This window comes from Eublepharis macularius, chromosome 2, assembly GCF_028583425.1.
Source record: "Eublepharis macularius isolate TG4126 chromosome 2, MPM_Emac_v1.0, whole genome shotgun sequence".
NCBI classification, from domain to species: domain Eukaryota; kingdom Metazoa; phylum Chordata; class Lepidosauria; order Squamata; family Eublepharidae; genus Eublepharis; species Eublepharis macularius.
In genome coordinates this window covers 5,921,810-5,949,159 of record NC_072791.1, presented here as the reverse complement: position 1 = coordinate 5,949,159, position 27,350 = coordinate 5,921,810, and the positions used below count along the sequence as shown (strand labels likewise).

Genomic DNA, 27,350 nt, shown 5'->3' with positions numbered 1-27,350 from the left:
GACTAACCAACTTTACTGTAGCATAAGATTTCGAGAATCACAGATCTCTTCGTCAGATGCATCTGACGAAGAGAGCTGTGGTTCTCGAAAGCTTATGCTGCAGTAAAGTTGGTTAGTCTTAAAGGTGCTACTGGACTCTTTTCTATTTTGCTACTACAGACTAACATGGCTAACTCCTCTGGATTTATCATGAAGGTAATCAGTTGCAAACCACCAATCTACAATTATATTAGAATACAACCAATGCTTCACACAAACTGCTTATTATATAGAATAGTCCATAGTAATCCACCAATTGTCTTTTTATGCTTTGCAGGCAACAAGCCATCGTGGACGTCCCAGCTGACGGGAGGTAGTATTCCTGGAGGGTTGGCAACGGGTGCACCAGCCATTTCGCACTGTGCGAAATGGGATGTCTTAAATGCTGGTGTGAAGCACTGGTTATACTCTAATATAATTGTAGATTGGTGGTTTGCAATTGATTACCTTCATGATAAAAGCATTATATTGTATGTATAATTGTATTCACTATTTTGGTATTTGATAAAGATTATCATTGGAGATGAAAGATTGGTTTAGATAATCTCCTTGGAGTTATTCCCCCTTTGTATTGCTATATATTGGAGACTATTCCCCTCCGGTTGGTATTTCGGGGTTCTAAACAGGACAATGGTACGGCACACACAGACTGACCTTCTCCGCCAGGACATTTTCCAAGTTCTTCTGCAGTTTGCTTGTCGTGCTTTCGTATCTGGCCAATTTCTCTCCCATTTCCAAAAGCTCGGTCTCGAGACGACTGTTTTCCTAAAAGAAACCCAGAAGGCCTCAAAAGTCAGGGCTTCCTCAGAATAACAGAACACATATTTGCTACAAATCTCTGTGCTTTCTAATAAACTAGCGCCAGAGCCCATTGTGACATAATACAACGGGCTCTAGCAATGGGCCAGGCAACCCCACGCTGCAGTGGGGCAACTCCGTGCTGCAACGGGCCAAGCAGCCCCGGTGGGCAGCCCTGTGCCACAGTGGGCTGCTGGGCTGGGTCACACCACTGCACTGGGCCCCGAGGCAGCAGGAAGGCCCGGGGCCTTGGCGCCATGTCTTCCCGCTGCTGCACTGATCCTTCCTAGACCTCCAGAAGCCCCGAGGCAGCAGGAAGCCGCAGTGGTGCAGAGCCAAGTCTTCGCGTCACTGGGCTGGAGCTTCCCAGGCCTCTAGAAGCTCCGAGGCCGTGGGAAGGCCTGATGCCACGGTGCCAGGCCTTCCCGCAGCTGGGCTGGGCCTTTCTGGGCCTCTGGAGACCCTGAAGAGGCGGTGGGGAGGCAAACCGTTTTGCCCCCGACTAGCTTCTTATCCCCGTGTTCTGTGCCTTCGCGGGGATAAGAAGTGAGTCGTCGGCAACACAGTTTGCCTTTTATGTCTTAGGATGGAATCAAAATGTTGAAGATGTGTGTCAATTCTCTTGCTTTCTTTTGAACCCAGCGGCGGCCCCTTTCCCAGGATCGTTACCTTCAAAGTTAGGTTAAGGCGGTCCCGGAGGTAGTTCTCCTCTGTTTTCAATGCCTCGATCTCCTGCTCTAGTTCCACCCGCTGCTTGCCAGCTTGCTGCAGGATCTGCTCACGCTCTTTCCGAAGTTCATTTCTGAGAACTGACACACGATCCTTGTACTCCTCATCCAGTTTCCTGTGTGTGCAGATTAAGGTTTTTAATTCATACGAACTCAACAGCTCACAGATAATGTGTGGAACAAACACTGGCAGCTGTAGTGGTCTGCAGTAGAACGGTAGTATTGGAGTCCAGTGGCACCTTAGAGACCAACAAGAATCTCAGGATATAAGCTTTTGAAAGTCAAAGCTCCCTTCTTCAGATACTCAGAGAGTCTCAGCTCCCTTCTTCAGGTATCTGAAGAAGGAAGCTTTGACTCTCAAAAGCTTATATCCTGAAAATCTTACTGCACAGATAGTTGAAGCTGGAGGAAAATTAAGAGTTCGATAAGTTGGGCAAAAGCTCTGCAGTTGTGCCCCCCTCTTCCTTAGCAAGAGACCTGTCTTTTACACTTCTGTAATCCTTAATCCCACCCTTCTCATGGAGAGATGTTGCAAAGATAAATCTGGAATCACATCATGTCCCTAGATCAAGTCAGGTGGCCGTGTTACTCTGTCTGTAGCAGTAGAAAAAAGCAAGAATCCAGTAGCACCTATAAGACTAACGAAATTTGTGGGAGATAATTTGTGATTGGTAATAGAAGTGTGCACACAAGAGTTTCCCGCTTTGCAAAGCTTTGCCTCGGGATTCCTGAATCGGCTCAGAAAAGCTGGGGCCAATTCAGGAATCCCGAATCTTTCCGAATCGGGCCCGATTCGGATTAAAAACCCGAATTGCAAACCTGAAGCACGCATCCCTAATTGGTAATACCCCTCTGCATATCCCTCCGAATCCAATCACGCTTGCTATCATCATTCACCAGCTATTATAATTTACCTGCTATTGTCATTCGGCATCTGAAATCACTCCACTCTCCAAGATGTAAGGACAGACGGACTCACATTCTAGCTGTATCTGAAGAAGTGAGCTGTGACTCATGAAAGCTCATGCCCTACCCCAAATTCTATCAAATCCCTAGATCTACCTAGTGGGATTTGCCAAATTCCACTGTCTCCTCTCTTCCTGCAAACAGGAGCTTGCTGATATCAATGCTATCAGAGAGCATTTTGTCCCCTTTAGACACTGTGATGCTATGAATTGTGCTTGAGGGGAGCAAAACATACCTAAGGTTGTACTCATTTCGACGTTCGATGGCAGCATGGTGGTCGTCCACTTCGGAGGCCATCAGTGATTTAAATTTTTCTGCTTTCTCCAGGTCCACGCGCAGCTTCTCTTTTTCTCTAACAATCTGGTCCACCCGTTCCCTAAAGAAAGGGAAAAGTTTTCAGTCGTTAAGGGAAATCTCGTCAAATTTGCAGACAGCATAAATCTGGGAAGGACAGCTAATACTTTAGAAAGCAGACTGGAAGGACTGAAACGAACAAAGTAAAATTTGACAGAAACAAATGCAAAGTTCTGCATTTATTTATGTCCTTTGTAGTCTGCCTTTCTCCTTGAGATTCAAGGTGGATTACACAGTGTGAGATTAGTACAATCAATATCATGGACATTTCCATAAATGATACCATAGGGTAATAACAACAACAACATACAATTTATATACCGCCCTTCAGGACAACGTAATGCCCACTCAGAGCGGTTTACAAAGTGTGTTATTATATCCCCCAGTGAGGTGGGTGGGGCTGAGAGAGCTCCGAGAGAGCTGTGACTGACCCAAGGTCACCCAGCTGGCTTCAAGCGGAGAAGTGGGGAATCAAACCCGGTTCTCCAGATTAGAGTCCGGCCACTCTTAACCACTACACCAGACGGGCTCTGGTAAATAAATACAACTTTACAAAAACATAGAATTAGCAAGAATTCAATACAGAGTTGAAGAAAAGCTGAAACAGAAGATAAGCAATTCTAGGACTGACATTAGACAACATGAAGCACAGGAGCACATACTTGAAGCAACAGATAGTACATAAGGCAACATAGTGGTGAAGTCTATGGTCCCTAACTTATTAGTGAGCCATCTGAGACCCTCTTGCTACAATGCACAGGTATGAGGAACACCTGGCCAGGTGTAGGGCACAAGAAAGGGAACTCTGGATCGCACAGATTGCAAACAGCAGCATGATACATCTACAAAATGTGATTTCAAGCAGCATTCAGCCGCAGCATAGCCTCCGAGTCATGAAAAGTACCAGTTCCACTCTTTTCTATGCTAGCCAGACTTCATTTGGAGTGCTGGGACCTGCCCTTTTAAGAAAGATGTATACTTTATATTCAGTGCAAAGGTGCAAAGTGCAAAGTGCAATTATATAAATATACTTTTGGAACAATTTACAGTTTGGACTGGAGTCACCCAGCATCCACATCAGGACTCTCCATTTACAACTTTGTATGCTGCTAAATTTCCATCTTATACCATTTACGGACATTGATCTCTGAAAACCTTCTCCATAATGATTTGAACAAAGGATAAAAATAAGTAATATTTATTGTAATATTGTAAGTAATATTTATTGCACGTTGAGACAGAGAAAGCAGATATTCCTTTTGTATTTATTGTATATCTATCAATTTGTATATTTATATAATTGCACTTTGCACTTTGCACCTTTGCACTGAATATAAAGTATTGATAACTTAATATTCCCGGAATTGTTTGCTACAGTTTATTACTATCCGGGTGGATTCCCTTGGTTTGCCTAGACCTACTTTTAAGAAAGATGGCAACGGGTTTAGAGGATGGCAATCCAGATAGTCGAGAGGCTTGAAAACCCCTGTTCAAGAGGAAAGGTTGAAGGAACTGGATGTGTTTAGCCTGGAGAAGAGAAGGCTGAGGCAGCACACAGCAGCACTCTTCAGGTACTCAAAGGCGGGGCTTTTTTTCTGGGAAAAGAGGTGGTGGAACTCAAGACCACACAATGACGTCACTTTGGGTCAGCTGGAACAAGGGGGGAGTTTTTTAAAGTTTGAATTGCCCTCAGTGAAAATGGTCACATGGCCAGTCGCCCCGCCCCCTGATCTCCAGACAGAGGGGAGTTTAGATTGCCTTCTATGCCAGTGGCGCGGAGGGCAGTCTAAACTCCCCTCTGTCTGGAGATCAGGGGGTGGGGCCACCGGCCATGTGACCATTTTTAAGAGGTGCTGGAACTCCGTTCCACTGCGTTCCCGCTGAAAAAAAGCCCTGCTCAAAGGACTGTCAGGGAGAAAAGGCCAAAATCTTGTTTTCTGCTGCTCCAAACAATAAGACCAGATCTAAGAAGGCTGAATTACAGGAGGGGGAGATCCTGGCTGAACAAGACGAGAAGATCCCGAACGGTAAGTTTAGGAGGGTAGCTGTGTATGTCTGCAGTAGAACAGCAGCAGGATTTGAGTCCATTTGCATTTCCCAGGCAAATGCAGATACTTCTAAGCTGGGGAGACTCATATGCCTTCTTTCCTGCTCGCAGAAGGCTCAGGGCCAAGCCCGATTTTTCTCTACGGTCATTAGCAATCAGGAGGACACACGTGCCCACGCTTGTACGTAAAAGGAAAACTCATTGCCTTAGTTTGAATTGCCGTCTGAACCGGCTCCTGTGAGATCACCTGCAAATTACATAGACCGCTGACCAGGCCTGACCCAGAAGCTTTTATAGAAATAAGAGAGAACCACCTGACCCACTCCAGCCTATAGGTGCCAGGGGCGGTCTTTGCCAATGGGTAACAGAGGCAGCTGTCCTGGGCCCCATGCTGGGGGGCTGATTTCCCACAGCTCTGCCCCTCAAAGGAGGGGAGGAAAAGAAGAGCAGGTTCCTGTTGCCCTTTGCACTTGCCTCATCTGGGGCTTGAGCAAGCGGCTCTCCTTGCTTGGCCCTGGGGGGCAGAGGGGGGGCAGTGATTCTCGGTCCCACCCTGGACTTTTGCCCAGGGCCCCAGAGTCACCAAAGCTGTTGCACCAATATAGATAAAAGCACATGGCAATAATCGATACTGAGCAATCGATACTAGGCCATGTACTTGTATTCTAGATGAACTTTCAAACTTTGCATGAACCGTCTGTGTTTTTTTCTAAGTGTTAGGTAATTCTAACAGGTGTGCTTTAATCTTTTGACAGTTAATTAAAACAGTGAACTCTGTCGAGATTAATGTTCCTCTATCAGAGATTCAACCAATAGTGATCTCTCAACTTAACTTTTTCTGACACTTCTCAGAGATTTATAGTTTTGTTTTGCAAGTATGAGTATAATGTCATTTTTTACTAATTGGAAGGTTATACAATAGAAACTATGAATATTCAATGAAGCATCAGACCAAGTATTGTTTGTTTGTGCTATCATGTGAATAGACCTTAGATATTTGCATATGATGACTTATAAAATTGTAAACTCAGATAGAATGGCAGAGCTCTGATGGAAGAAATCTCTTGAGAGAATTTAGGTGAGAACTTATTTTTACCTATGCATTTCATAGAAACTTTGATTATGTTAAACTTGGAATTTATTAGGAAATGTTAGCAAACTTATTTCTTATTGCCTTTCTGTGTTCTGTTTTTATAGGATTTATATTAATAACCATTTATATTTTAATTACTTGCTTCATTAAAAAACTAGGGTGTATTTTCAATAAAGTGAAATAGACTCTAGACAGGTGTCTGTGTGTTTGATAGAGTTTCAAAGCAATATTGAACCCTATATAAATAAATGTACTGATAAACAGGTGGTTCAAAGAACTTATCTGTTTGACAGGTCTGAGAACTAATTGCTGAAAGCTTTCCAAGAGAAAAGATACATCTTTCTTTTGGCTAGTAGAAGCTGAGTTTCAGACACAGGCAAAAGCTCGTTACAATGCCACATCTAATAGGTAAATCAAAAAGAGTCCAGTAGCACCTTTAAGACTAAACAATTTTATTGTAGCATAAGCTTTTGAGAATCACAGTTCTCTTCTTCAGATGCATGGAGGGCCAAAAGAAACTGGTCAGATATAGAGGAGGAGAGGAGAGGGCGGAGTAGATGCAAACAACTCCTTCTGATATGGAGATGCACTTCTATATCTGACCAGTTTCTTTTGGCCCTCCATGCATCTGACGAAGAGAACTGTGATTCTCGAAAGCTTATGCTACAATAAAATTGGTTAGTCTTAAAGGTGCTACTGGACTCTTTTTGATTTTGCTACTACAGACTAACACGGCTAACTCCTCTGGATCTACCTCCAATAGGTGTGAGGCAGTTTCTTTGGGCGGAGTAGCTGGTCTCTCTTTATTTTCCTCCTCTTTCCACAGCAGCTGCAGAATTCCTTCATGAGATTCTTTAGGTCTCCAGTTCAGGACTTATTGGAGGCTCAATTTTTATCAGTGCTTCTGGGTTTCACTAGCTGTCAGGGAGTCAAGCCCAGTCGGTGTGTGCACAGAGGCACCCCTGGGGCCTGCCACTCACACATCACCCTCCGAGAGGAACTCCCCTCCACTTGAGGTTAAGGCTGCTTTTCCAAGCATTTTCAGAGAATTTTGTTCAGCATTGACAATAAAGCTGTTTATGGGGCTTTTAGAAGGTAGATACGGGTGAGGTCTACTTGTCTCATTTGTCTGAAACGTTATGAAAGTGCACTCTGAAAACTTAAGGGCATAAATCCGATCCCAAAAAACTTACATCAAATGCCTGATCTCCGTTTTGAAACTTGCAAGTGCAGCCTGGTAGATTCCGTTCTTTGTTACGAGAAGCTCATTTTCCAGGGCAAGGGTGAGCTCGGTCAAGTTAACTTTCCCATCCAAGCTGAAATCTAAGCCCTGTCAGAAAAGCAATATGCAAAAATGGTCAATTGTTTAAAAACACTTGTTCTTTTAGCAGGTTATTATTTGGGATTTTAAACAATTGTTCTAATTGGTTATATAATGAGTTAAAATAAAAGACTGCCTTATCTCAGAAAGAGTGGAATTAAGATACTCACCCTGATAACCATTTATCTTAACTAATCGCCTTATGCGTCTCCAGTGCATTGCAGAAAATGAAAAGTTCCCCAGTGGGAAGTTGTGCTACATAGCAGAAGATAAAGGTAAATCTGTCTCACTCAACCCACTCACCCTGCCCTTGCACAAAAGCTGAAGGATGAAAAGTGGATCACAGAAAAAAAAATACTTATATATTCACAGTCCATAAATATGAATGTATGACATGTCCGTGGAATGTGTGGAGTGGTAGGAGCGTATGCCTTGTGCTTGTAACATACTTATGACCAGTCCGAATTGCCTTAAGCCCAGGAGGAAGTGAGTCTTAGTACTCACGAAACGGGTTAATGATATTTGCCAGCAAACCCCCGTCGGCGTTCGTTTAATTACATTCATATTTATGGACTGTGAATATATAAGTACGGTACACAACTCCCTACCTACCGGCTCCCTTTGATGTACTGGCAACTGGCAACTGGCACTTTATAAAATTTTCCTGACGATTCTGGACAACAGAAACATTGAGATATATGTATATATGCTTGGACTCTGTATTTTGGCACTTCAAAATTTTGTATAACGCATTTTGTATTTATGTTTGTATTTATTGCACTGTTCGCACTTTATAACACAAAAACTAGTATATATTTTGGCTCCAAAGATTGTAGAGTCCCGGTTTGGTTGTTTTGCTTCAAACTCTATAACAATAACAATAACAACATTCGATTTATATACCGCCCTTCAGGATGACTTAACACCCACTCAGAGCGGTTTACAAAGTATGATATTATTATCCCCACAACAATCACCCTGTGAGGTGGGTGGGGCTGAGAGAGCTCTGAGAGAGCTGTGACTGACCCAAGGTCACCCAGCTGGCTTCAAGTGGAGGAGTGAGGAATCAAACCCATTTCTCAAAATTAAAGTCCCGGCATTCTTAACCACTGCACCAAACGGGGAGATGTCTTGAGACAGGATGATGAATTAGATGGACCAACAGGGCTGTTCTTATGTTCTTGGCTCTTAATGCCTCTCCCCCACCTGCTTCTCCCAGCACAGGAGAAAATGGGATGAAGACAGAGTCGAAGCACGTGGCCTCAGCTCCAGGTGATTTCTGGCTCTTGTGTCTTCACAGATGAGTGGCTTTTTCAGTGTACAAACAGCCATCAGAAAATTGTAATGGTTGTTGTGGATTTTCCGGGCTGTATAGCCATGGTCTTAGTGTTGTAGTTCCTAACGTTTCGCCAGCAGCTGTGACTGGCATCTTCAGAGGTGTAGCACCAAAAGACAGAGATCTGTAATTTTGAGAAATGGGTTTGATTCCCAACTTCTCCACTTGAAGCCAGCTGGGTGACCTTGGGTCAGTCACAGCTCTCTCAGAGCTCTCTCAGACTCACCCACCTCACAGGGTGACTGTTGTGGGGATAATACATAGAAAATTATAAGTTGGACCCTGGTCTGAAGTTCCGGCCCTGTGTAACAGTTGCAAGCAAGTTGCAGGCTCTCCTCAAGTCCCCACCCGCATAGTATATGATTTGGATTAGGATCACCGCACTACCTGTGTGGAGAAGGGGCTTTGGCATTTCCTCTGTGTTATTTTCCCACCCTGAAATGGTCCCATGGGAGCACTAGTTAAAACTGTTTAGGAAGCACACACATTTCCCAGGGGACACCTGGGTTCCCTAAGTGTGCCAAACAGGACCTCTGGACCTGGAGCTGTTTCAGGCAGGAAAAAAAGAAAGTAGGGGAAGAGAAGGCTGAAGTCTCTTTTCCACACGCAACATGGTCCCCCAATCCAAATCAGGCACTCCGCACATAGAAATTGAGGCAAACCCACATCTGTTAAATAGGCAGAGCTTTTTTCCAGCTGGAATGCGGTGGAACGGAGTTCCAGCACCTCTTGAAAATGGTCAAGAGTCGGTGGCCCCACCCCCTGGTCTCCAGACAGAGGGGAGTTTAGATCGCCCTCCATGCTGCGAACTAAACTCCCCTCTATCTGGAGATCAGGGGGCGGGGCCACCGACCATGTGACCATTTTCACCGAGGGCAATTTAAACTTTAAAAAACTCCCCCCTTGTTCCAGCTGACCCAAAGTGATGTGATTGCGCAGTCCTGGGAACGTGCGCACACTTTGCATGTGCGCATGTGGTACCAGGGGCACCACCTCCGGCCAGGAGTTGCCCCCTGTGCTGGCAACCCACTGAGTTCCACCACCTCTTTTCCCAGAAAAAAAGCCCTGTATATAGGGCAAGGACCCAAACTCTGTGTACTCTGTGTTATCTAAACTGACTCTAGACTGGGAGTGGGGATAGTGGACCAGTGCTTGACTGGTTTTGTGGGCATCAGGGCTTTCAGCAGTCCACCTGGAAGCAGACCAGACTTCCCATAATATCCTGTCCGCTCTCTCCAACTATGGAGTCGAACGGTAGGATACAACCCAACACGCCACTGAAACTACAGCAGCTGAATTCACTCTTAACTTCGGAGTTGTCCGCACATCCAACAGCCAAAACGATGGATTACCTTCATGACCTCATGGCTATTCTCTATTCCCTCTTCGTGCCAGATGTCAAGGATTCGATCCACGGCAGCATAGCCCATCCCGTCGTCCAGGCTGGAAAATACCCGGAAACTGATTGTAGTTGTCACTGCTGAAGTTGTAGTGGTGCGTCTTCCACTCTCATCAAACGACTGGTGCGGGGTGGGGGGGAGAGAAAAGACTAAATTGAATAAAAGTCTCTGATATCCCGATGCATTACTAGAATGTGAAGTGAAGCTGACAGATAACCTTCATCCCCTTTTCAGGGAGACCCAACCCTCAGAACGTTGGATTCGGATCCGACAGTCTTGAGTTCAAGTTATGCCATGCCAAGAATTCAGTAAATTACCTTTTGTAAGTTACACACTGTCAGCCTCATTTCCCATCTATAGTTAGAACCACGGTAGCCAGTCTCATTAGGGATAGTAAAAACATTCTGTAGATTCATTGTGCTATGCAGAATGCAATGGTCAGCCATATTGCTACCAATGTAGCTATATGGCTAATCCAGACCTGGATTAATAAGGCCTGGGGTCCAGATCTCTGCTCAACCACAGCGTTCACTAGCTGGCCTTAAGCCAACCCACCTCACAGGGTTGTTGGAAGGATACAATGAGGGGCAAATCTCATGAACGACTTGGAAGACACATGGAATATTAAAATTGTTTTTAAAAAGAGGGAGAATGATGAGCGTTCACCAGGGTTTTGGGAGATCTTCTCCCGCAAGAAAAATGTAAAAACGCTTCTGAATTTCCCATGATAATGCCAGAGAGATCTCATTTCAAAAGATTTTCATACTCTCAGAAAGAGCCTGATACTAAACTACCAGAAAGACTTAGAGCCAAGCTACAAGTGACGCCTGACACAGGTTGGATACTTGTCAGCTTCCCTCAAGTTTTGATGGGAAATGTAAGTGTCCTAGTTTTACAGCTTGGCCCTCCATTACAGCTGCCAAACCAGGATGCCTACATTTCCCATCAAAACTTGAGGGAAGCTGACAAGTGTCCAACCTGTGTCAGGCGTCACTTGTAGCTTGGCTCTGAGATCCCCAGAATACAGGGAACACAAAAAGACTTCTTTGTGGGTGACTTCATACCATCAAATACCCTGGATTAAACACCCTTAAATTCACTCTACTGTTTGAGATCTTCATATATTCAGGGGTAAATACGAGGCTGAAATGAGTGGGAAGGGAGCTGACCACCCTCGGGGAGATCAAGAGCTCTTGACCTTTGATGAATGATCTCTGGATGCCAGCAACAGCTGCCTTATCACCTCTGGTGGGTATTTTGAGCAGAGAATGACGGACAGTCCTTGCAATTCCTTGTTTATGTAAATAATGCCCAGGCTAGCTCAATCTCATCAGCTCTCGGTCGGGAAGCAGGGTCAGCCTTGGTTAGTACTTGGATGGGAGAACCACCAAGAAGTCCAGGGGCACTGTGCAAAAGCGGACAAGGGCAAACTACCTCTGTTCATCTCTTCCCTTGAGCACCCTATAGGATTGCCGTAAGTTGGCTGCAACAGCCCTTACAGAAGAATAAGCCATTGGGCTAGTGCATAGCCGGAGGCTCACTTTACTAAACGTTCCTCTGTACTAAAAACAAACAAACCCCTCCTTCTCATGGAAAGCTAGCATATCAGAGTGATGGTTAAGCTAGAACCCTTTCCTATGACTTCTACTTTCCTATGCAGTGAGATTTTGTGAATTCCACCAAGTGAAGAGCAGAATTTGAGTCTAGGGGTACCTTAGAGATCAACAAGGTTTTCAGAGTATAAGCTTTCAAGAGTCAAAGCTCCCTTCGAGAGTCAAAGCCTTGTATCTGAAGAAGGGAGCTCCAACTCTCAAAAGCTCATACCCTGGAAATCTTGTTGGTCCCTCACGTACCACTGGACTCAAAGCCTGCTGTTCTACTGCAGTCCAACACAGTTACCCATCTAAAACTATCTACCAAGTGAGTCAGTCTTAGGGCCGGATCTACGGTTGCCAGCGCCCAGGGCAACCGAAGTCCGGACACTCGCACACGCTCCTGGCACTGCGTGATGATGTCACTTCCGGCACCGGGGGGGGGCAGACTACCCCCTCTGCCCCCCCGTGACATCATCATGCAGGGTGGCGCATGCCAGCACGCAGCAAGCCGGCTGTCCCAGCACCCCATGGAGCTGGCAGCAGCAGCACGAGTGGCTGGGAGGCCGCCCGCACCATTTGCCTGCCCCGCAGGACAGGGAGTGGCCGGCTTGCTGCGCACCCCCTGTCCTGCAGGGCAGACAAATGGTGCGGGTGGCCTCCCAGCCACCCGCACTGCCTTTTGCCTGCCCTGCCACTTGCACGCTCCCGGGGCTGGCAGCTGTGCCCAGCGCCCCCTCTTTGGCGGCACCGGGGGCAGACTACCCCCCTGCCCCCCCATCAATCCGGCCCTGGTCAGCCTGATACATATTTACTGTATATGTGAGCTAGACCACAGACAGGAATTGTTCTGACAGTATATCCAACCCGAGTTGGCAATTCTGTAAACAATTCCTTTGTTTGCAAATGTACACTTGAGCCTAAACTGTTTACTTTGTTCTGTGCCATTTTTCACAAGTGTAAAAAAATAAGTGTGAAAATAAGTGTGAAAAAATAACCTTAAGTTTATTCATGACCAACACAAGCCGCTGCTCTGCACCTTTCCCCCTCCTCTGCTCTTCTGATCCTTGGTTTCATTTGTCCTCAGTGTCCTTGACCTTCGCTTGCCCACACAGCCTATTAACTGTGGCAGCCCTCGTTATTTTGTTGTGGATATTACCACACTACATCTGATGTGAGGACGAGCTCCCTGGCACTTAAACAAAATTACCTGAGTTGCCACCGCTACCTGGATTGGTATTGCAGGCAAATGAAGGTTAGAACTATAACACCAAAGAAGCTGTCTCCGAGGAAACAAAAACAGCACCAAACAAAACAATGTGAATTTCTGGCAACAGAATTGTTGTTTGCCAATCAGTTCAGCTGAGTTAATAGTGTTACTTTTGATTTGCATATGAACTTAGTGATAAATTTTGATGAGGTGCAAAAAGGCAATCGAAGATGCCCACCTGCATGGAGAGATGCCGTTTGAGCTGCCTGTACGGGGTTGAGGCAGACGGGGGAAGAGGCTTCCCAATTTTAAATAGGCCATAGAAAAAGTCTTCGATGCTCATCATTCCATCGTGTTCGAGGTTGCGGAAGACTTCCTCCAGCACCTGAGAAACAGCAAAGCACACCTCAAATCGGGCACAGGAAAACAACATTTGTAGAGCACCACGGGAGAAAGTTCTGCAAAGAGAATTCGAGCTGTGATCCAGCAACAGAAGATATACTGCTTTTCTAAGCATTTTCAGAGAATTTTGTTCAGACAGCATCAGATCTCTTGTTACTCAGGAGTAGAGATGGGCACGAACCAAAATATGAACCAAAATTTGTGACGAACCAGGCCGGTTTGTGGTTTGGGAACCGGCAGTTCGTCAGAGCCCATTTCTGACGAACTGCCATGAACTTTAGGCTGATTGGTTTGGTTCATTTTTTGGTTCGTCACTGCAAACAGCCTGGCATTGATCAATCAGTTTCCTAGGCAACAGGGGATGGACTTCCTGCAGACCTTCTGCTGACCCGGAAGTGGCCTTCTGCTGGCCCAGAAGTTATGATTTTGCTGACCTGGATGTGACGTTTTCACGAACCAAATAAACTGGTTCATGAACCGGGGCAGGTTCGTGAAAGTTTGTGGGCTGTGGTTCATGAAATGCGATGAACCATGAACCGCATGGTTGGTTTTTTTCCGGTCCGGGTCCATCTCTACTCAGGAGGATATAGAGGGATCTGCCCCCAAACCACTTAGCATCTTCTCTTCTGGCTATATCCTACCCTTGTGGCCATAGAACCAGGAGGGGAAGAAGGCTGTGAAACCATTTTCCTCCTTACATGCCCAGGGTAATGCCAATCGCCACCTTGGGGTCCGGTAGCAATTTTCCACAGGCCAGTTTGGCTAGGGATCCTGGAGGTGTTTCACCATCTTTTGGTCATGGAACAGAGGTCACTGGGGCAGTTGAGAAGAGGGGGGGTAGCTGTGAATTTCCTGCATTGTGCAGTAGGTTGGACTAGATGACCCTAGAGGTCCCTTCGAACCCTATGATTCCTCCTCCTATTGACTCCTGTTCCATCCTGCTTGGAGCAAACACTCAATAGCCTCCTGGCCTTGTTAAGAAAAAGTGTGCACGATCCCATAAGCCTCCAGGCCTTTGGTGAGTGAGAACTGCTTTCGATGTATTGTCGAAGGCTTTCACGGCCGGAGAACGATGGTTGTTGTGGGTTTTCTGGGCTGTATTGCCGTGGTCTTGGCATTGTAGTTCCTGACGTTTCGCCAGCAGCTGTGGCTGGCATCTTCAGAGGTGTAGCACCAAAAGACAGAGATGACACTGAGAGATCTCTGTCTTTTGGTGCTACACCTCTGAAGATGCCAGCCACAGCTGCTGGCGAAACGTCAGGAACTACAATGCCAAGACCACGGCAATACAGCCCGGAAAACCCACAACAACTATCGAGAACTGCTCTCCTTACGGGCCGCTGAGAGTTGTCCCGTTTGCTGCCTTCTCTCCCATCCCTGAATCACCACCTAGAAGAGTCGCTGATCAGCTGTTGTGGTGGAGCGTTCATGTTCTCCTTCACCACAGTGGAGGATCTAGTTCCCAGTTTGGGACAATATCCATTTGGAGGTGGAGATCTTCCTCTCTCGCACACAGGGTTTGCCTGACTTCTGCACTGGAAAATCTTGATGCACATGAATAAATTCTTTGCTGCCCCCCCAGCAAAAGAGGACTCAGTCGTGTTTGCAGACCCATGACGCAGCATCCTTGCTGAAGCCAAGCAGGGACGGGTCTGGACAAAATCTGGCTGGGAGAGTTTCTGAGAGCTTCCCATTCACCCTAATGAGCTGTCCAGGCTCTGAGACCTTTCGCTGTGCAGCTGCACCGAGAGAAAATCTCCAACCGAAAGCCAATTTCAGTAAAGCGGTAATAGTCACACTGCCCAGCCTGACTCTGGTGTGTGTGTGTGTGTCCATGGGTACCTGCGTATCAATATTCTGCAGTCCATATTGTTCACAAATGGAGACGAGCTTCTCTCTGTCCAGATGGCCATCTCTGGAGATGCCTAGATTCTCACACACCTCACGCAGCTTCTCTTCTATCCAGTCCTGAGTGGGGGAGATGTTTGGGGATGCGTTCAAGTCGTCAGGATTCCAGAATCTCAGCTGGCCTGAAAGGGAAAGCAGGGAAACTCCTTTTTAAAAGATTAAAAAAGAACCAACCAGGGCCACCAAAAATGGAGCAGCACGTCTCACACAAGGAAGTCTTCAAAACAGGGACAGAGTTGTGCATAACCACGCAACAAACAGCATGTGCCATTTAGATAACTTCTGCCCAGGGCTTTTTTTCAGCTGGAATGCAGTGGAACGGAGTTCTGGAACCTCTTGAAAATGGTCACATGGCTGGTGGCCACATGGCCACCAGCCATGTGAACATTTTCTCCGAGGGCAACCCACTGAGTTCCACCACCTCTTTTCCCAGAAAAAAAGCCCTGCTTCTGCCTCTTACATTGGGCTAACACGAGGGAGGGGATGAAGGGTCTATCTGTTCATAGCTAAAGCAAGGGTTCCCCCCCCCAAGTTTCTTAAAACAAAAACTGCACACAGTTGAGGGGAGTTAAACCCTTCCTTCACCTTACTTCACTGGACTCGGCTGCTTTTGGAACTTTCTCGCAACCTTCCATGAGGATGGGTTTAGGTGAGTAAATTCAGCTTGGTGGCCATGTTAGACTGTAGTGGTAAGAAAAAAATGTGTCCGGTAGCATCTTAAAGACCAGCCAAATTTTCCAGGTTATAAGCGTTTGTAAGTCAAAGCTCACTTCATCGGACACAAATGTTCCTCATTTGTATCTAACAAAGTGATCGTTGACTTGCTGTTGATGGTTCTAGTGGACTCAAATTTTGTTTTTGCAAGCTGGCTCACTTTCAGAACCAGAGCTATACTGGAACAAAAATTGTTAACAAAAATAGAGAGAAGGAAGGCGGGCACAGGGAGGAGGGCATAGCTCCCCTGTCCAACTGCGTGCCTCATTTATTCATGATATGAACATAGCAGACAGGTTCCCCTCTTCGCAGCCAGTTTGGTCCTGAGTCGAATCAATTTCTCCCCACTCCTCAAGGAAGAGATGGAAACTGCAGAGAACCACAGAGTGTAACAGGGCCAGAGAGTACCATCTCTGCATCCGTTGTGACGTTGCAGTGGATGCCAAGGTGCATGTAGTGTAGCTACCTGAGACAGCAGCTCCGCAAAAAACATTACAGAGCAAGCATAAAAGTTCCAAATCAACCAAACAGCACACTGCAAAAATGCAGAAATATGTAGTTGCTTGTGCAGAGGAGGATGGGAGATAGAAGAGACAGCAGCAGGCGAAGCAAAGGAGGAGGAAGGGGAGGGGGGGGAGAGCAGAAATAAAATTTGAAGAGGGGTGTTATCAGAGGAAAAAGAGGTGGCTATAACTACAAGAGGTCTGTGTGAAATCTAGCGCAGCTGTCAAGGTAATATGTGGCAGCTATCAGAGAACGCTCTTGCTTTAAGAAAATTTGTAGCATTCTGAAGAGCGAAAAAGGGCAAAATGCATTTGTACGTTATTCCCTATTCTCCCGCTTCAAAGCGAAACCAGAGTTTGTGTTCATTAGATGCTTCAGCAGGAGGGAGCCACTGAAACCTTTTCGTTATCCCTTCTTACCTTCCGCTTCATATTCTTCACTGTCTTGGGACTGCCAGTGCTACGAAGGGAAAAATAAAAGAGAATAAATCTTGCTGAAGCCAACCGTTGTTCTAGAACAGCAAGTTGATACGATTCCAGAATCGCCGCCTTGTGAGTCTGCTGCAACACACACAACAAAGAACCTTGTGGCACCTTAAAGACTGCACAGCTTAGTATGTGGCAGAAACTTTCTTGGCCAAACAAATAATAAAAACACAATCTCCTTCCCTTTCTTATCTCTGTACAGACACATGAACGCACACTTTGCGCATCTCAGAAAGTAAGCTGTAGGTCACAATAGGTTGCACCACAATAAATGTGTGAGTCTGAAGGGGCCACAAGACTCTTCTTTGGTTTTTTTCCAATTATGTACGGCAATTCCAAGATCAGCAGAACACAAGAGACAGGCATGCTCCAATGCAGCTCAGTTTTTCAGCTTTTCTTTTTTCTTCACAGGACTAAAGAAGAGCCAAGCCCTCCCCGTGCCCTTCCATTATGAAGCATCAAGCTTTTTGAAAGCCGATTCTGATTCCAGCTTCCAAAATAAATGACACCCTCCTCCCTGACCTGAACAAAAGATCCACTTGGAAAACAAAGGGCCAGAGGTTGGTCGGCTTGAAAACAACTGACAGCTAGGGGGGACAAAATTAATGTCTGTCAGTGCCAGATGGGTGGTGGGTCATTTTTTAAAATTCACATAAGCATGGCTAGTCTGTAGATTCTTGAGCGGGAGGGCCTGGGCGTACTAAGAACACACAGTATTATGTGTAGTTTGTATGCTGTGGCACTTCTTCTTCCAATTAAGTAGTGGCACGACAATCAAAACTGTGTCTGGGCAGCTATTTCTGTTTTCACTAGAGTGGACAGAGATATTAGTATACCGTACCGGCTTGCTGTGGAGGAAGGTGAGTAGGACACTCTAACCATTCTCTAGGAAGTAGGAACAAAATTAAAAGTTTGAGGACAACAAAACTCGTCTCTCCTCTGACCATATATCCGTTATTCTGCACAGCATACTTTGGTTTGAGAATGCTCAGGCAGCAGCATTCTACGCCAAGTGATAACGGGTGGTTTATTTTCCAAATGCCAAAGCAGTTCTAACGGATCACTGATACGAAAGGACATTCCCGCCCCTTTGGGAGATCCAACCGCTGAGCAGTTTATGAGACAAATAATTCATATACACACAGCTGCAAAGAGCTTTCGCATTCCAAAAAGGCGGAACTGGATGTGAACGTTGCATAGTACAAAAGAGGCAAAGAAAAAGTAAACTGCACTCCGATCGGGAGGCTCTGAGCACTCCACAAAGCCCTACCACATCATAACATAAAAGTTTAATACTGCTCATTCACATTACAGCTAAAATGCCTTTAATCTACCAGTGTAGCCACGGGAATCTCTTTCGGTCACTCCACTGTTTAAAAGCCGTTTCATGCTTCTTCACCATCTGGTAGATCAAGAGAAGGAACCCCCAGAACTCCAAGTCCCTGTAGAAGAGCAGTGCACAGTTCTTCTATACTGTATACTGCATGCTGCTGCATGTTACAAATGCAAATACAGTGAAATTAGAGTTGCCAGCTATGTGTATGGAAATTTCTCTAGATTTTGGAGCCTGGAGCAGGATATAATGCTATACAATCCACCTTCCAAGGCAGTCATTTTCTCCTAGGGAACTGATTCTCTGGAGATCCATTGTAATTCTGGGAGATCTCCAGCCACCACCTGGAGATTGGCAATCTTAAGTGAAATGGAATGTACAGTCACTGACATAACCATTCCAAAGGCCCCCCAAACAAGCCCACCACATTTTGCCCTGAAACGTGGGTTCCTTTGCACATTTTTCAAGGGATGCAAGATCCATTTTCCACAAACAGCTCTGGGGTGACTGGGATAATATTTAGAAGGCCCAGGTACATGAGCTTGCTCTAGGGTTGCTAGCTCCACGTTGGGAAATTCCTGGAGATCTGGGGGGTGAAACCTAGAGAAAGTGGGGTTTGGGGAGGGAAAGGACCTTGGCATGGCATGATTCCATAGAGTCCACTCCTCTAAGTAGCCATTTTCTCCAGGTGTGCAAATAACAAGCCTGATATCCGCAACAGATTGCAATACACAGAGTGAAAAACTAAGTAGCCATTTTCTCCAGGTGAGCTGATCTCTGTGGCCTGGAGACCAGTTGTAATTCCGGGAGATCTCCAGCCACTACCTGGAGGCTGGCAATCCTAGCTTGGACCAGTAACAGAGATGAACCATAGAATTGGCACTCGTCTATGCTCAAAGTATGATAGCCTCAGTTTTGTCATTTTAGCTTCTAGGGAGAATTCAGGCTTGATTTGATCTAGAAGAACCCACTTATTAGTCTTTTTGGCTGTCCGTGGTACCCACAAAACTCTCCTCCAGCACCGCATTTCAAATGAATCAATTTTCTTCCTGTCAGCTTTCTTCATCTATCACACCCATAGTAATTGGCAGGGCTTTTTTTCAGCTGGAACACGGTGGAACGGAGCTCCGGAACCTCTTGAAAATGGTCACATAGGTGGTTTTCGCGCCAGAATGTCAACGGACCCAAAGGGCGGGAAGTGTCCCTAGAATTGGTAGTGCCTTTTTTTTAATAGTCACTTCTGCCAATTGCTACCTTAGTGTGAACACCTTGAACTGTACGGCTCTCTAATAAAGTTGCTTCAACTGGAACACCTGTGTGTTAACTGTGGAGAACTTAAGGACTGACAGATCTCTTTCTCTTCAGTCATTACTTTGGCCCATATTTTGGGCGTGGGGAAGAGAGGGTCTCAAGCAGATCTGGGGAGACAGAGTGTACAGATTTTCTGAATAAATTTCTAAATAAATGTCTGAGGCCTGCCCGCATTGTCACCTTGAGGACAGTTCTGAGCGCCAAGTACCTGCTGAACTGGACCCTCAGGTGGTTGTTTTGGGCCTGCTCCAAGGGACAGATTTTGTGAATCTTGAAACGTGCCAAGATTATAGACCACAACAGAGGCAAAATTGGGTTGCAGCCTGATGCTGTCAGCTGTGGCCTTGCTTAACTTTCCACTGATTCTAATCCCAGAATCCGGTCTCTGGTGCAGAAGGAAGTATCATATTTCTCCAGTCAGAAGAGCAGGGTTCGTTTTAAGCCCATCCATCAACTGGACAGGTACAGGCGGCAGAACGCCTCTGAGAGGAGAGAACGCTTTTCTAGTAATCTCCAGGACCAGAACGTTAAACAGACAAATGTTGCAGCGGCTGTGTGTGCGTGAGAGAGAGATCTCCCCACTGTATAAAGCAGCAAGAGTACCCCATTTTTTAAAAAGAAATATTATGAAGACGCATTTCCCTCATCGCCCAGAAGTCACACAGAGCCAAGCTACAAGTGATGCCTGACACAGGTTGGACACTTGCCAGCTTCCCTCAAGTTTTGATGGGAAATGCAGGCGTCCTGGTCTTGCAGCTGTAATGGAGAGCCAAGCTGTAAAACCAGGGCGCCTACATTTCCCATCAAAACTTGAGGTAAGATGACACGTGTCCAACCTGTGTAAGGCATCACTTGTAGCTTGGCTCACAGTTACATGGCGATCGTTTCAGGTGGGTAAATATGTTGGTCTGTAGTTCCACAAGAGGCCTTAAAATTTTAATTGTCATGCTGAGTACCTGGAGTGGATAGAAGAATCCGTTTCGGCTGCCAGAGTGTAATCTGGAGTTTTACGGAAAGGTGGAACAGAACTGCTGTGTCTTATATGCTCCAAGATATGTGATGTATTAAGGAAACAGGAAAAGCATTGCCTGTTTGTGCTGGAGGTTATTGCTTGTTTTCGGGATGGGCACACAATACAGAAGTGGGCAAGCCAGCCGTGATAATCAGGCACAAATTCTGTGCCAGCAACTTGTACACATGAAGGGAAAAACAGGTCCTGAGTGTACCTACTGAACAGCCAGAGTTGGAAAGCATACATCCATGGGGTTGAGACTGTATCCAGCACATGAATAGACACACATCGTAATGGCAAAAAAGACATAGCTCACAATCCAGTTCATCATTTCCGGAAAGTTACCGTTTGTATTTTATTACCGTAAATGCATTTGAATAAACAAACCCTTTCAGGGACAGCCATCATTTTTTTCGAGATTCTTTCTCAAACTAGACTCCCCCCCCCCTGCCTCATATCTTAACAGGATACAACTTGTTTGACTGACAGGGAAGAATCTATCAAAACTCACTATGGCTACAAAAGTCCAAGACTAACAGGAGGGGTAGGAATGCCACAAACTAGCAAGGTTTTTGCAAAAACACCTCTCCCTCTCACAAGCCCTCACAAAAACTGGATTTAAAAGACACACGGAGTAATTTTCTGAACATTTCCACCAAGTAGACGAAGAGCTGAGCACCTGTCAACCTAGGTTTTAATTTTGATGATCCATTGTTATGGTGCAGCCCAGCTCCCGTGCTCTTTGGCGGACGCCCCCAACTCCGGCTGCTCAGATTAAGGGCCTCCTATTGTATCCGGGTGCTGCCCCCTCCCAGCCTCAGCTGGCTGGACCCCTTTGCCGTGCACACACTCCCTCATTACCATATGCAATATGCGTGACAAGAGCCTCATTGTGAAAAGCAGCCAAATGAGGTCAGAGGTCAAGCCGCCTCAAAATGGCTGCCCCAGAAGGCAAGTCGGTGGATTGTAGCCAACACAATAGGGGGCACTTTGATAGGTTCTGCGAAGCATGAAAACTCCCCCCCCCTCCATCACACCAGGTATTCTTATACGGACTGTAATTGTTCTGCATCTGGATAAGGGGGTCATGTGCATTATGGGGGGGGGCAGCTCCTCACCCCTGCAGCAGGCAGGGATTCCAAGAATGCCTTATTTTGAGAGAGAGAAAGACAGGCTTCACTGGCCTGAAGAACAGATGGCTGGAAGTTTTACAATGACCAAACTCAAAGCCCGTGGAAGCATCTGTGGCTGAGCTCCGTGCTCCGTGCAATCTCCTTTCCCTCCCAACTCAGCAGCCCTCTCAGCTGACCATCTGCTCCCAGAAGACAGACCTTTATTCTCAGATGGAATATATAGCCTATTAAAACGAGCAGGGTGTTGGCACGTGCACAAACTGGGCTTGTTTGGAACTTGCATTGGTTCCAGGGGCCCTGGGATCATTGGTAGGGCTTGCCATTCCCCCGCCCGGGGCAGGGGATCCCCTGCTCCCACCTCCCTCCATCCCCCCACTTACTGGGCCAGTGGGGGGCATGCCTCCTGGGGCACCCCCGGCAGTGAGGTGCCCCCCCATGACCCGCAGAGGCACACTTCCGTGCCCCACAGTGGGCCTGTTTCGGCTGAATTGGGCCCTGTGGGGGGGGAATTCAGCCCTTTGGTGAGTGCAGGAGCGCTCCCGGGCCGCCCTCTGACCCGCGTGATGAAGTTGCTTCCCGGAAGTGACATCATCACACCAGCTGGGAGTATGTGCGCATGAGAGGAAGAAGAGAGGAATGAGGGAGGTAAGAGCCAGAGTCCTGATCTCCCGGCAGAAGGGTGAAGGGATCTGGCAACGCTATCATCAAGGCCTAGGGGACTCGGAGCAGCCATTAGACCAGATAGGCTGGGTGTAATTAGGGGACAAATAACGTGCCTTAAAGGAATGAGATCAAGATGGGTAGCCGTGTTAGTCTGTCTGTAGCAGCAGAAAAGAGCAAGAGTCCAGGAGCACCTATAAGTCTAACAAAGTTTGTGGCAGATTATGAGCTTTCGTGAGTCACAGCTCACTTCTTCAGATACCACGAGTACAGTAGCACCTATAAGACTAACAAAATTTGTGGTGGGGTAGGAGCTTTCGTGAGCCACAGCTCATGAGTCTGTATCTGAGTCTGTATCTGAAGAAGTGAGCTGTGATGCACGAAAGCTCCTACCCTACCACAAATTTCGTTAGTTTTACAGGTGCTACTGGACTCTTGCTCTTTTTTAATGGAATGACACTCTTACTAGTACTATACCTTTTTTCCCCTACACATAGCTATCTATACCTTTATTTTCACTCTTCAATTTAATCAGTGAACGTTTCAGGTCCACAGTATATTCCTTTGGTCAGTTCTCCTTAAACGGAGTTATTGTATTAAGGATGGCCTGCGGGATTTGTAACCTACTAAATCAAAGGAGGACCACTTGCCTGCCAGACGCTTGACCCCAACCCCCAACCCCAGAAACTCTTTCAAGTCCCTGGCAGGTGACTGTGTGAGGCCAGGTGGGTTACAATTTCTAATTTCTGCAGGGCCTGGTTCCGAAACTTCCTGGATGCTGAAGTCTACGCATAGAGGAACTTTTCACATCCAGAAGAGGTCTACCTATGAATAGCGGTGTTAGGAGACAACATCAAGGGAAAGCTTTGGCCTCTATATACCTAGGCTGAATCCACACTCACCTATTATCCGTTTTTTTAACGGAAAAAATCTGTGTGTTTCCAACCCGCAAATTTCACCTGTCTGTTCACATTCATGCTGAAACTGCGTATTCCTTGCGCGATCTACTGTTCACATATCCGTTGGCAAAGTCGTCTTAGTGGGCGGGGATCAATCTTCCCGCCCAATTTTTAAAAAATTTTTTAAAACAGATTTCCGTTATTTCGAAATCACCATATACTGAAGCATCAGCAAAGTGATATATCACGTGCCACTTTTCGTAGCGATTGGTTCACATTTCTGGCGGGGTACTTAAAAATTCTGTAAAAAGGAAACGCACAGGAAAGATCTCTCTGTGGGTGGTAGTGGCTGGTAGGATTCATTATCATGGATCCCATAATAGCTTTGATGGTGCAAGTAGTTTTGATTATGATGCAGTGCACCTCGCAGATGTTGGTTGCCTACAGGCGCCACTCTATGCGAAGGCGTTGTGCTGCTGCCCGACTCCTTTTTTCCCGATCAGAAACATGGAAATTTTGATAGGACAATGCTTCTTAGCTTCGTTGAAGAGATGAAGCTTTGAAGCCACAATAGTGCAGCGGCTCCTCAATGCATCTATCTAATTTTCAAGATTGCGTCCGAAAACCAAATTGGGATCTATGCAAAAAGATATCCCATTTAAAATTTCAGTAATTATGAAAATATTTAGGAAGTGGCGGTGGCCGCGGAAAAAAGGGAATCTTTAGTGCCTATGTGTTCCGTTATATTCTGAATTGCACAAGAATATTTAGCGGAATTTCGATATTACATTAATCAGATTTTTTTTTTAAAAAAGGAATAAAACGTGTGGTGATCCACATCGTGCCACTGAGGATTGAATTCTCCAGACCACTTTCCCCAACAACGAGATTTTATTCTGGCAACATCAAAATAATGTTTTCAATAGAACAACGTAAGCTATGAAAGCCCAGCGTTCATGGAGTACGGAGCATTTGCGGGGACAATAAGCCAATCGACGCGTTAGGAACAGGTTTCCTATTCAGGGCAGAGAAACGGAAGTGCGGGTGGTTTCAAGAAAAGGCGCTTGAAGACTTTACCATGACGCAATCTGCCTAGTGTGGTTGAAAGAGTGGATGACGTTAAAGAACAAGAAATTACTAGCCCTAGAGGGATACAAAAAAATATTCGGATGGCACGCATACCTATGGCATGATAAAGTAAAGGTGAACTCGATGTTCCTGCATCATTATATACGGAGAAGTTTATATACAATCTGGAAGAAGTACAGAATCTATTTACAAGAAGGAACCCCTTTGTGGGTAGTTCCATATGAGGTGATAGATCCGAGAGCTGTTGATAATGAGCAACAATGTTTAACTTATAAAGAAATAACTAGAATTGAAGCATCTAAACTCAGAATAAGGACTCAGGAGGAACTACTACCTTATTACGATTGGTTCCAGTATAGACAGATTAGAGATTTATATAACTCGGACTCTGTAAAGGGAGGTATACGAACAGAGAATTCGGAACTAGAGCAGACCCTTTTTAAAGAGGACAAGAAAAGAATATCCAAGGTATACCAAGTACTGTTGAAATGGTATACTGAGGATGAGATAGTCAAAGCACAAATGGTGAAATGGGCTATAAACTTCAACAAAGAAATAACAATGGAGGCATGGGAATACTTGTGGAAGACTACAATGAAGACAACGACATGCACTAGCATTAAAGAGAACATTTACAAAATGATCTATCGTTGGTACATGACACCAAAGAAGATTGCGCTAGGGAATTTGAACACTTCTAATAAATGCTGGAAATGCAGGAAGCACGAGGGCTCCCTCTACCATATGTGGTGGACGTGTGAGGTAGCTAGGCAGTACTGGGGGGAAATAATAAGAGAAATGAGTGAGATTTTACAATTTCAAGTAAATAAGAACCCAGAACTCCTGCTACTAAACTTGGGAATGGAGGGAATTCCAGCCCATCATAGGACGTTGATATTTTACATGACGGCAGCAGCTAGACTTTTGTACGCGCAAAAATGGAAAGTACAAGAAGTGCCAACTATTGAAGATTGGATTTACAAATTGCTGTATATGGCAGAAATGGATAAGATGACAAGAAAACTGAGAAATCTGGACTCAGGACAGTTTAACACAGACTGGGAGAAGCTGAAACAATATTTGGAGAAGAAATGGGAGGTGGGAGGAGAACTGTGGCAGTTTGAGAACTATTGAAGTACAATAAAATGTAGAGGGGGGTGACTTTACCGGGGGGGAGAAGAGGTAAAAGTGAATCTCTAAGCAGCTATGTTATTAGATTGATATATATAGAATAATAAATAGAATATTGATAGAAAATAACTAATTATAAGTGTTAACTATAAGGATTGACTAACTAATAATATTTTCTTTCTGATTCTGTATAATGTACCAAACTGAATATGTTCATCTGAAGGTATATATGAGTGAAATTGATTGATATCATATATAGATTTATGATTGAAGGGGAATAGAAATATTAATGTAAACAAATATAACCAAAATAGAGAGAAGAAGATAGAATGAATACCATATAGAGTATAAGTTAAACTGGCTGGTTTATATGAATGTATGGTTTACATAGTTTATGATATATAGAAATATTTGAAAATGGAATTACGAAAAAGGGGATAAATTGTTTATCCATTATGGAAAAAAGGGACTCATAGTTAGGGTACAGAGCATTAAAAATAGTTAAAGAAGTATTGCTTAGAATAAAGGGAGAATATATATTTGTTAGATAGAGGAATATATAAAGAGTAAGGGAAAAGGGATAAAGGGTTGGAAAACTGTTGGAAGTCAACAAAAAGGGGGGGGAAAGGGAGGGGGTTAGAAAGTGGGAAATGGGAAAATTGATTGTAATGTATAAACATTTGATTCTAACCCAATAAAAAAATTTTTCAAAAAAAAAAAAAAAAGAAAAGGCGCTTGAAAACCGCTTCTAGGCAATCATGTCTGTCAGAACTGTGGCTAGATAATGTCCTTACTCCAGACTACCTTCTGCAATCAGACAAAAGCCCGTTGTTTTCAAAAGTTTACTGAAGAAAGAATTCATTATAGTCCATGGGCCTAGATACAATATCCAGGCTGGTACACACGTGTGTTGTTACGAATGACAGGCAAAGCATGAGTTACAAAGTATCAGAACCCAGCAGGCCCAACCTCCCCCCATAGTTCTCAAAACAATCCCTTTGAAGCTGAGAAAGCGAAAGTTTCCCAAGGCTGGAGAAGCGATAGCCAAAACAATCCTCTTCCGTGAGATAGCTGCTGGGAACATCTTGGCACCTGGGAACAAAGCACTTAGAATACTGAAAGAATTAATATGGAGTCTCTTTGGTTACATACATACACTTCAACCCTGACAATGTCCACCGTGCAACTCCCTCAATAGACCAGTAACTGGTGATGAAAACCAAACCGAAAGAGAAGCGAGAGAACTGTGGAATGGAAAACAGGTAGTGTGAACAGCACTGAGATTTGCACAAAAAAGTTGTAAAACTGTGGGAAAATTTATGTAGTGTGGATTCGGCCCTAATTTATTGGCGCCCACTTTCAGGACAAATCATGTCAGCCTTTAAAACAGGAATTCCCTGTTTTGGGAACTTTTTCTCCATTTCCCAAAATACGAGAACTTGAGGCTGTCCAGTGAATTTGATGAGCAATAGATTCAGGACACATAAAAAAGAAATAGTTCTTTACAGGAGCAAGATTCGGGTCCAGTAGCACCTTAAAGACCAACTGGATTTCCAGCTTCCGAGAATGAGCGATTAAAATGTGGAGTTTACTGCCAGAGGATCAGGCCACAGGCAGAGATGGCTTTAAAAGGGTTTAGACAAATTCATAGAGGTCCGTTAATGGCTACTAGCCATGGTGACTCAGGGGAGCCTCCATATTCAGAGGCAGTCAACCTTTGAATCCCAGTGCCAGGAGGCAACATCAGAGAAAGGCCTCGGTGCCTATGCTCTGTTGTCAGTCCTTCAGAGCAACTTGCTGGCCATTGTGTGAGATAGCATGATGGACTAGATGGACCTCTCGTCTGACCCCACAGGACTCTTATGTCCTTAAAAGTCACAACAAT

The 27,350-nt window shown here is 45.3% G+C and overlaps 1 protein-coding gene across 2 annotated transcripts in view; it reads right to left on the bottom strand.

Annotated features, from left to right (window-relative positions):
• NIN (ninein) overlaps window positions 1-27,350 on the bottom strand; it is a 152,594-nt gene that overhangs the window by 44,188 nt on the left and 81,056 nt on the right. For both annotated transcript variants that reach the window (XM_054970915.1, XM_054970916.1), the window contains exons 6-13: window positions 16,832-16,871; window positions 15,129-15,316; window positions 13,123-13,269; window positions 10,035-10,202; window positions 7,219-7,355; window positions 2,767-2,907; window positions 1,507-1,681; window positions 694-804 (exon numbers count right to left, since the gene is read on the bottom strand). In XM_054970915.1, coding sequence (XP_054826890.1) covers window positions 694-804; window positions 1,507-1,681; window positions 2,767-2,907; window positions 7,219-7,355; window positions 10,035-10,202; window positions 13,123-13,269; window positions 15,129-15,316; window positions 16,832-16,871 — 1,107 coding nt within the window. The remainder of the gene's footprint in view (window positions 1-693; window positions 805-1,506; window positions 1,682-2,766; window positions 2,908-7,218; window positions 7,356-10,034; window positions 10,203-13,122; window positions 13,270-15,128; window positions 15,317-16,831; window positions 16,872-27,350) is intronic.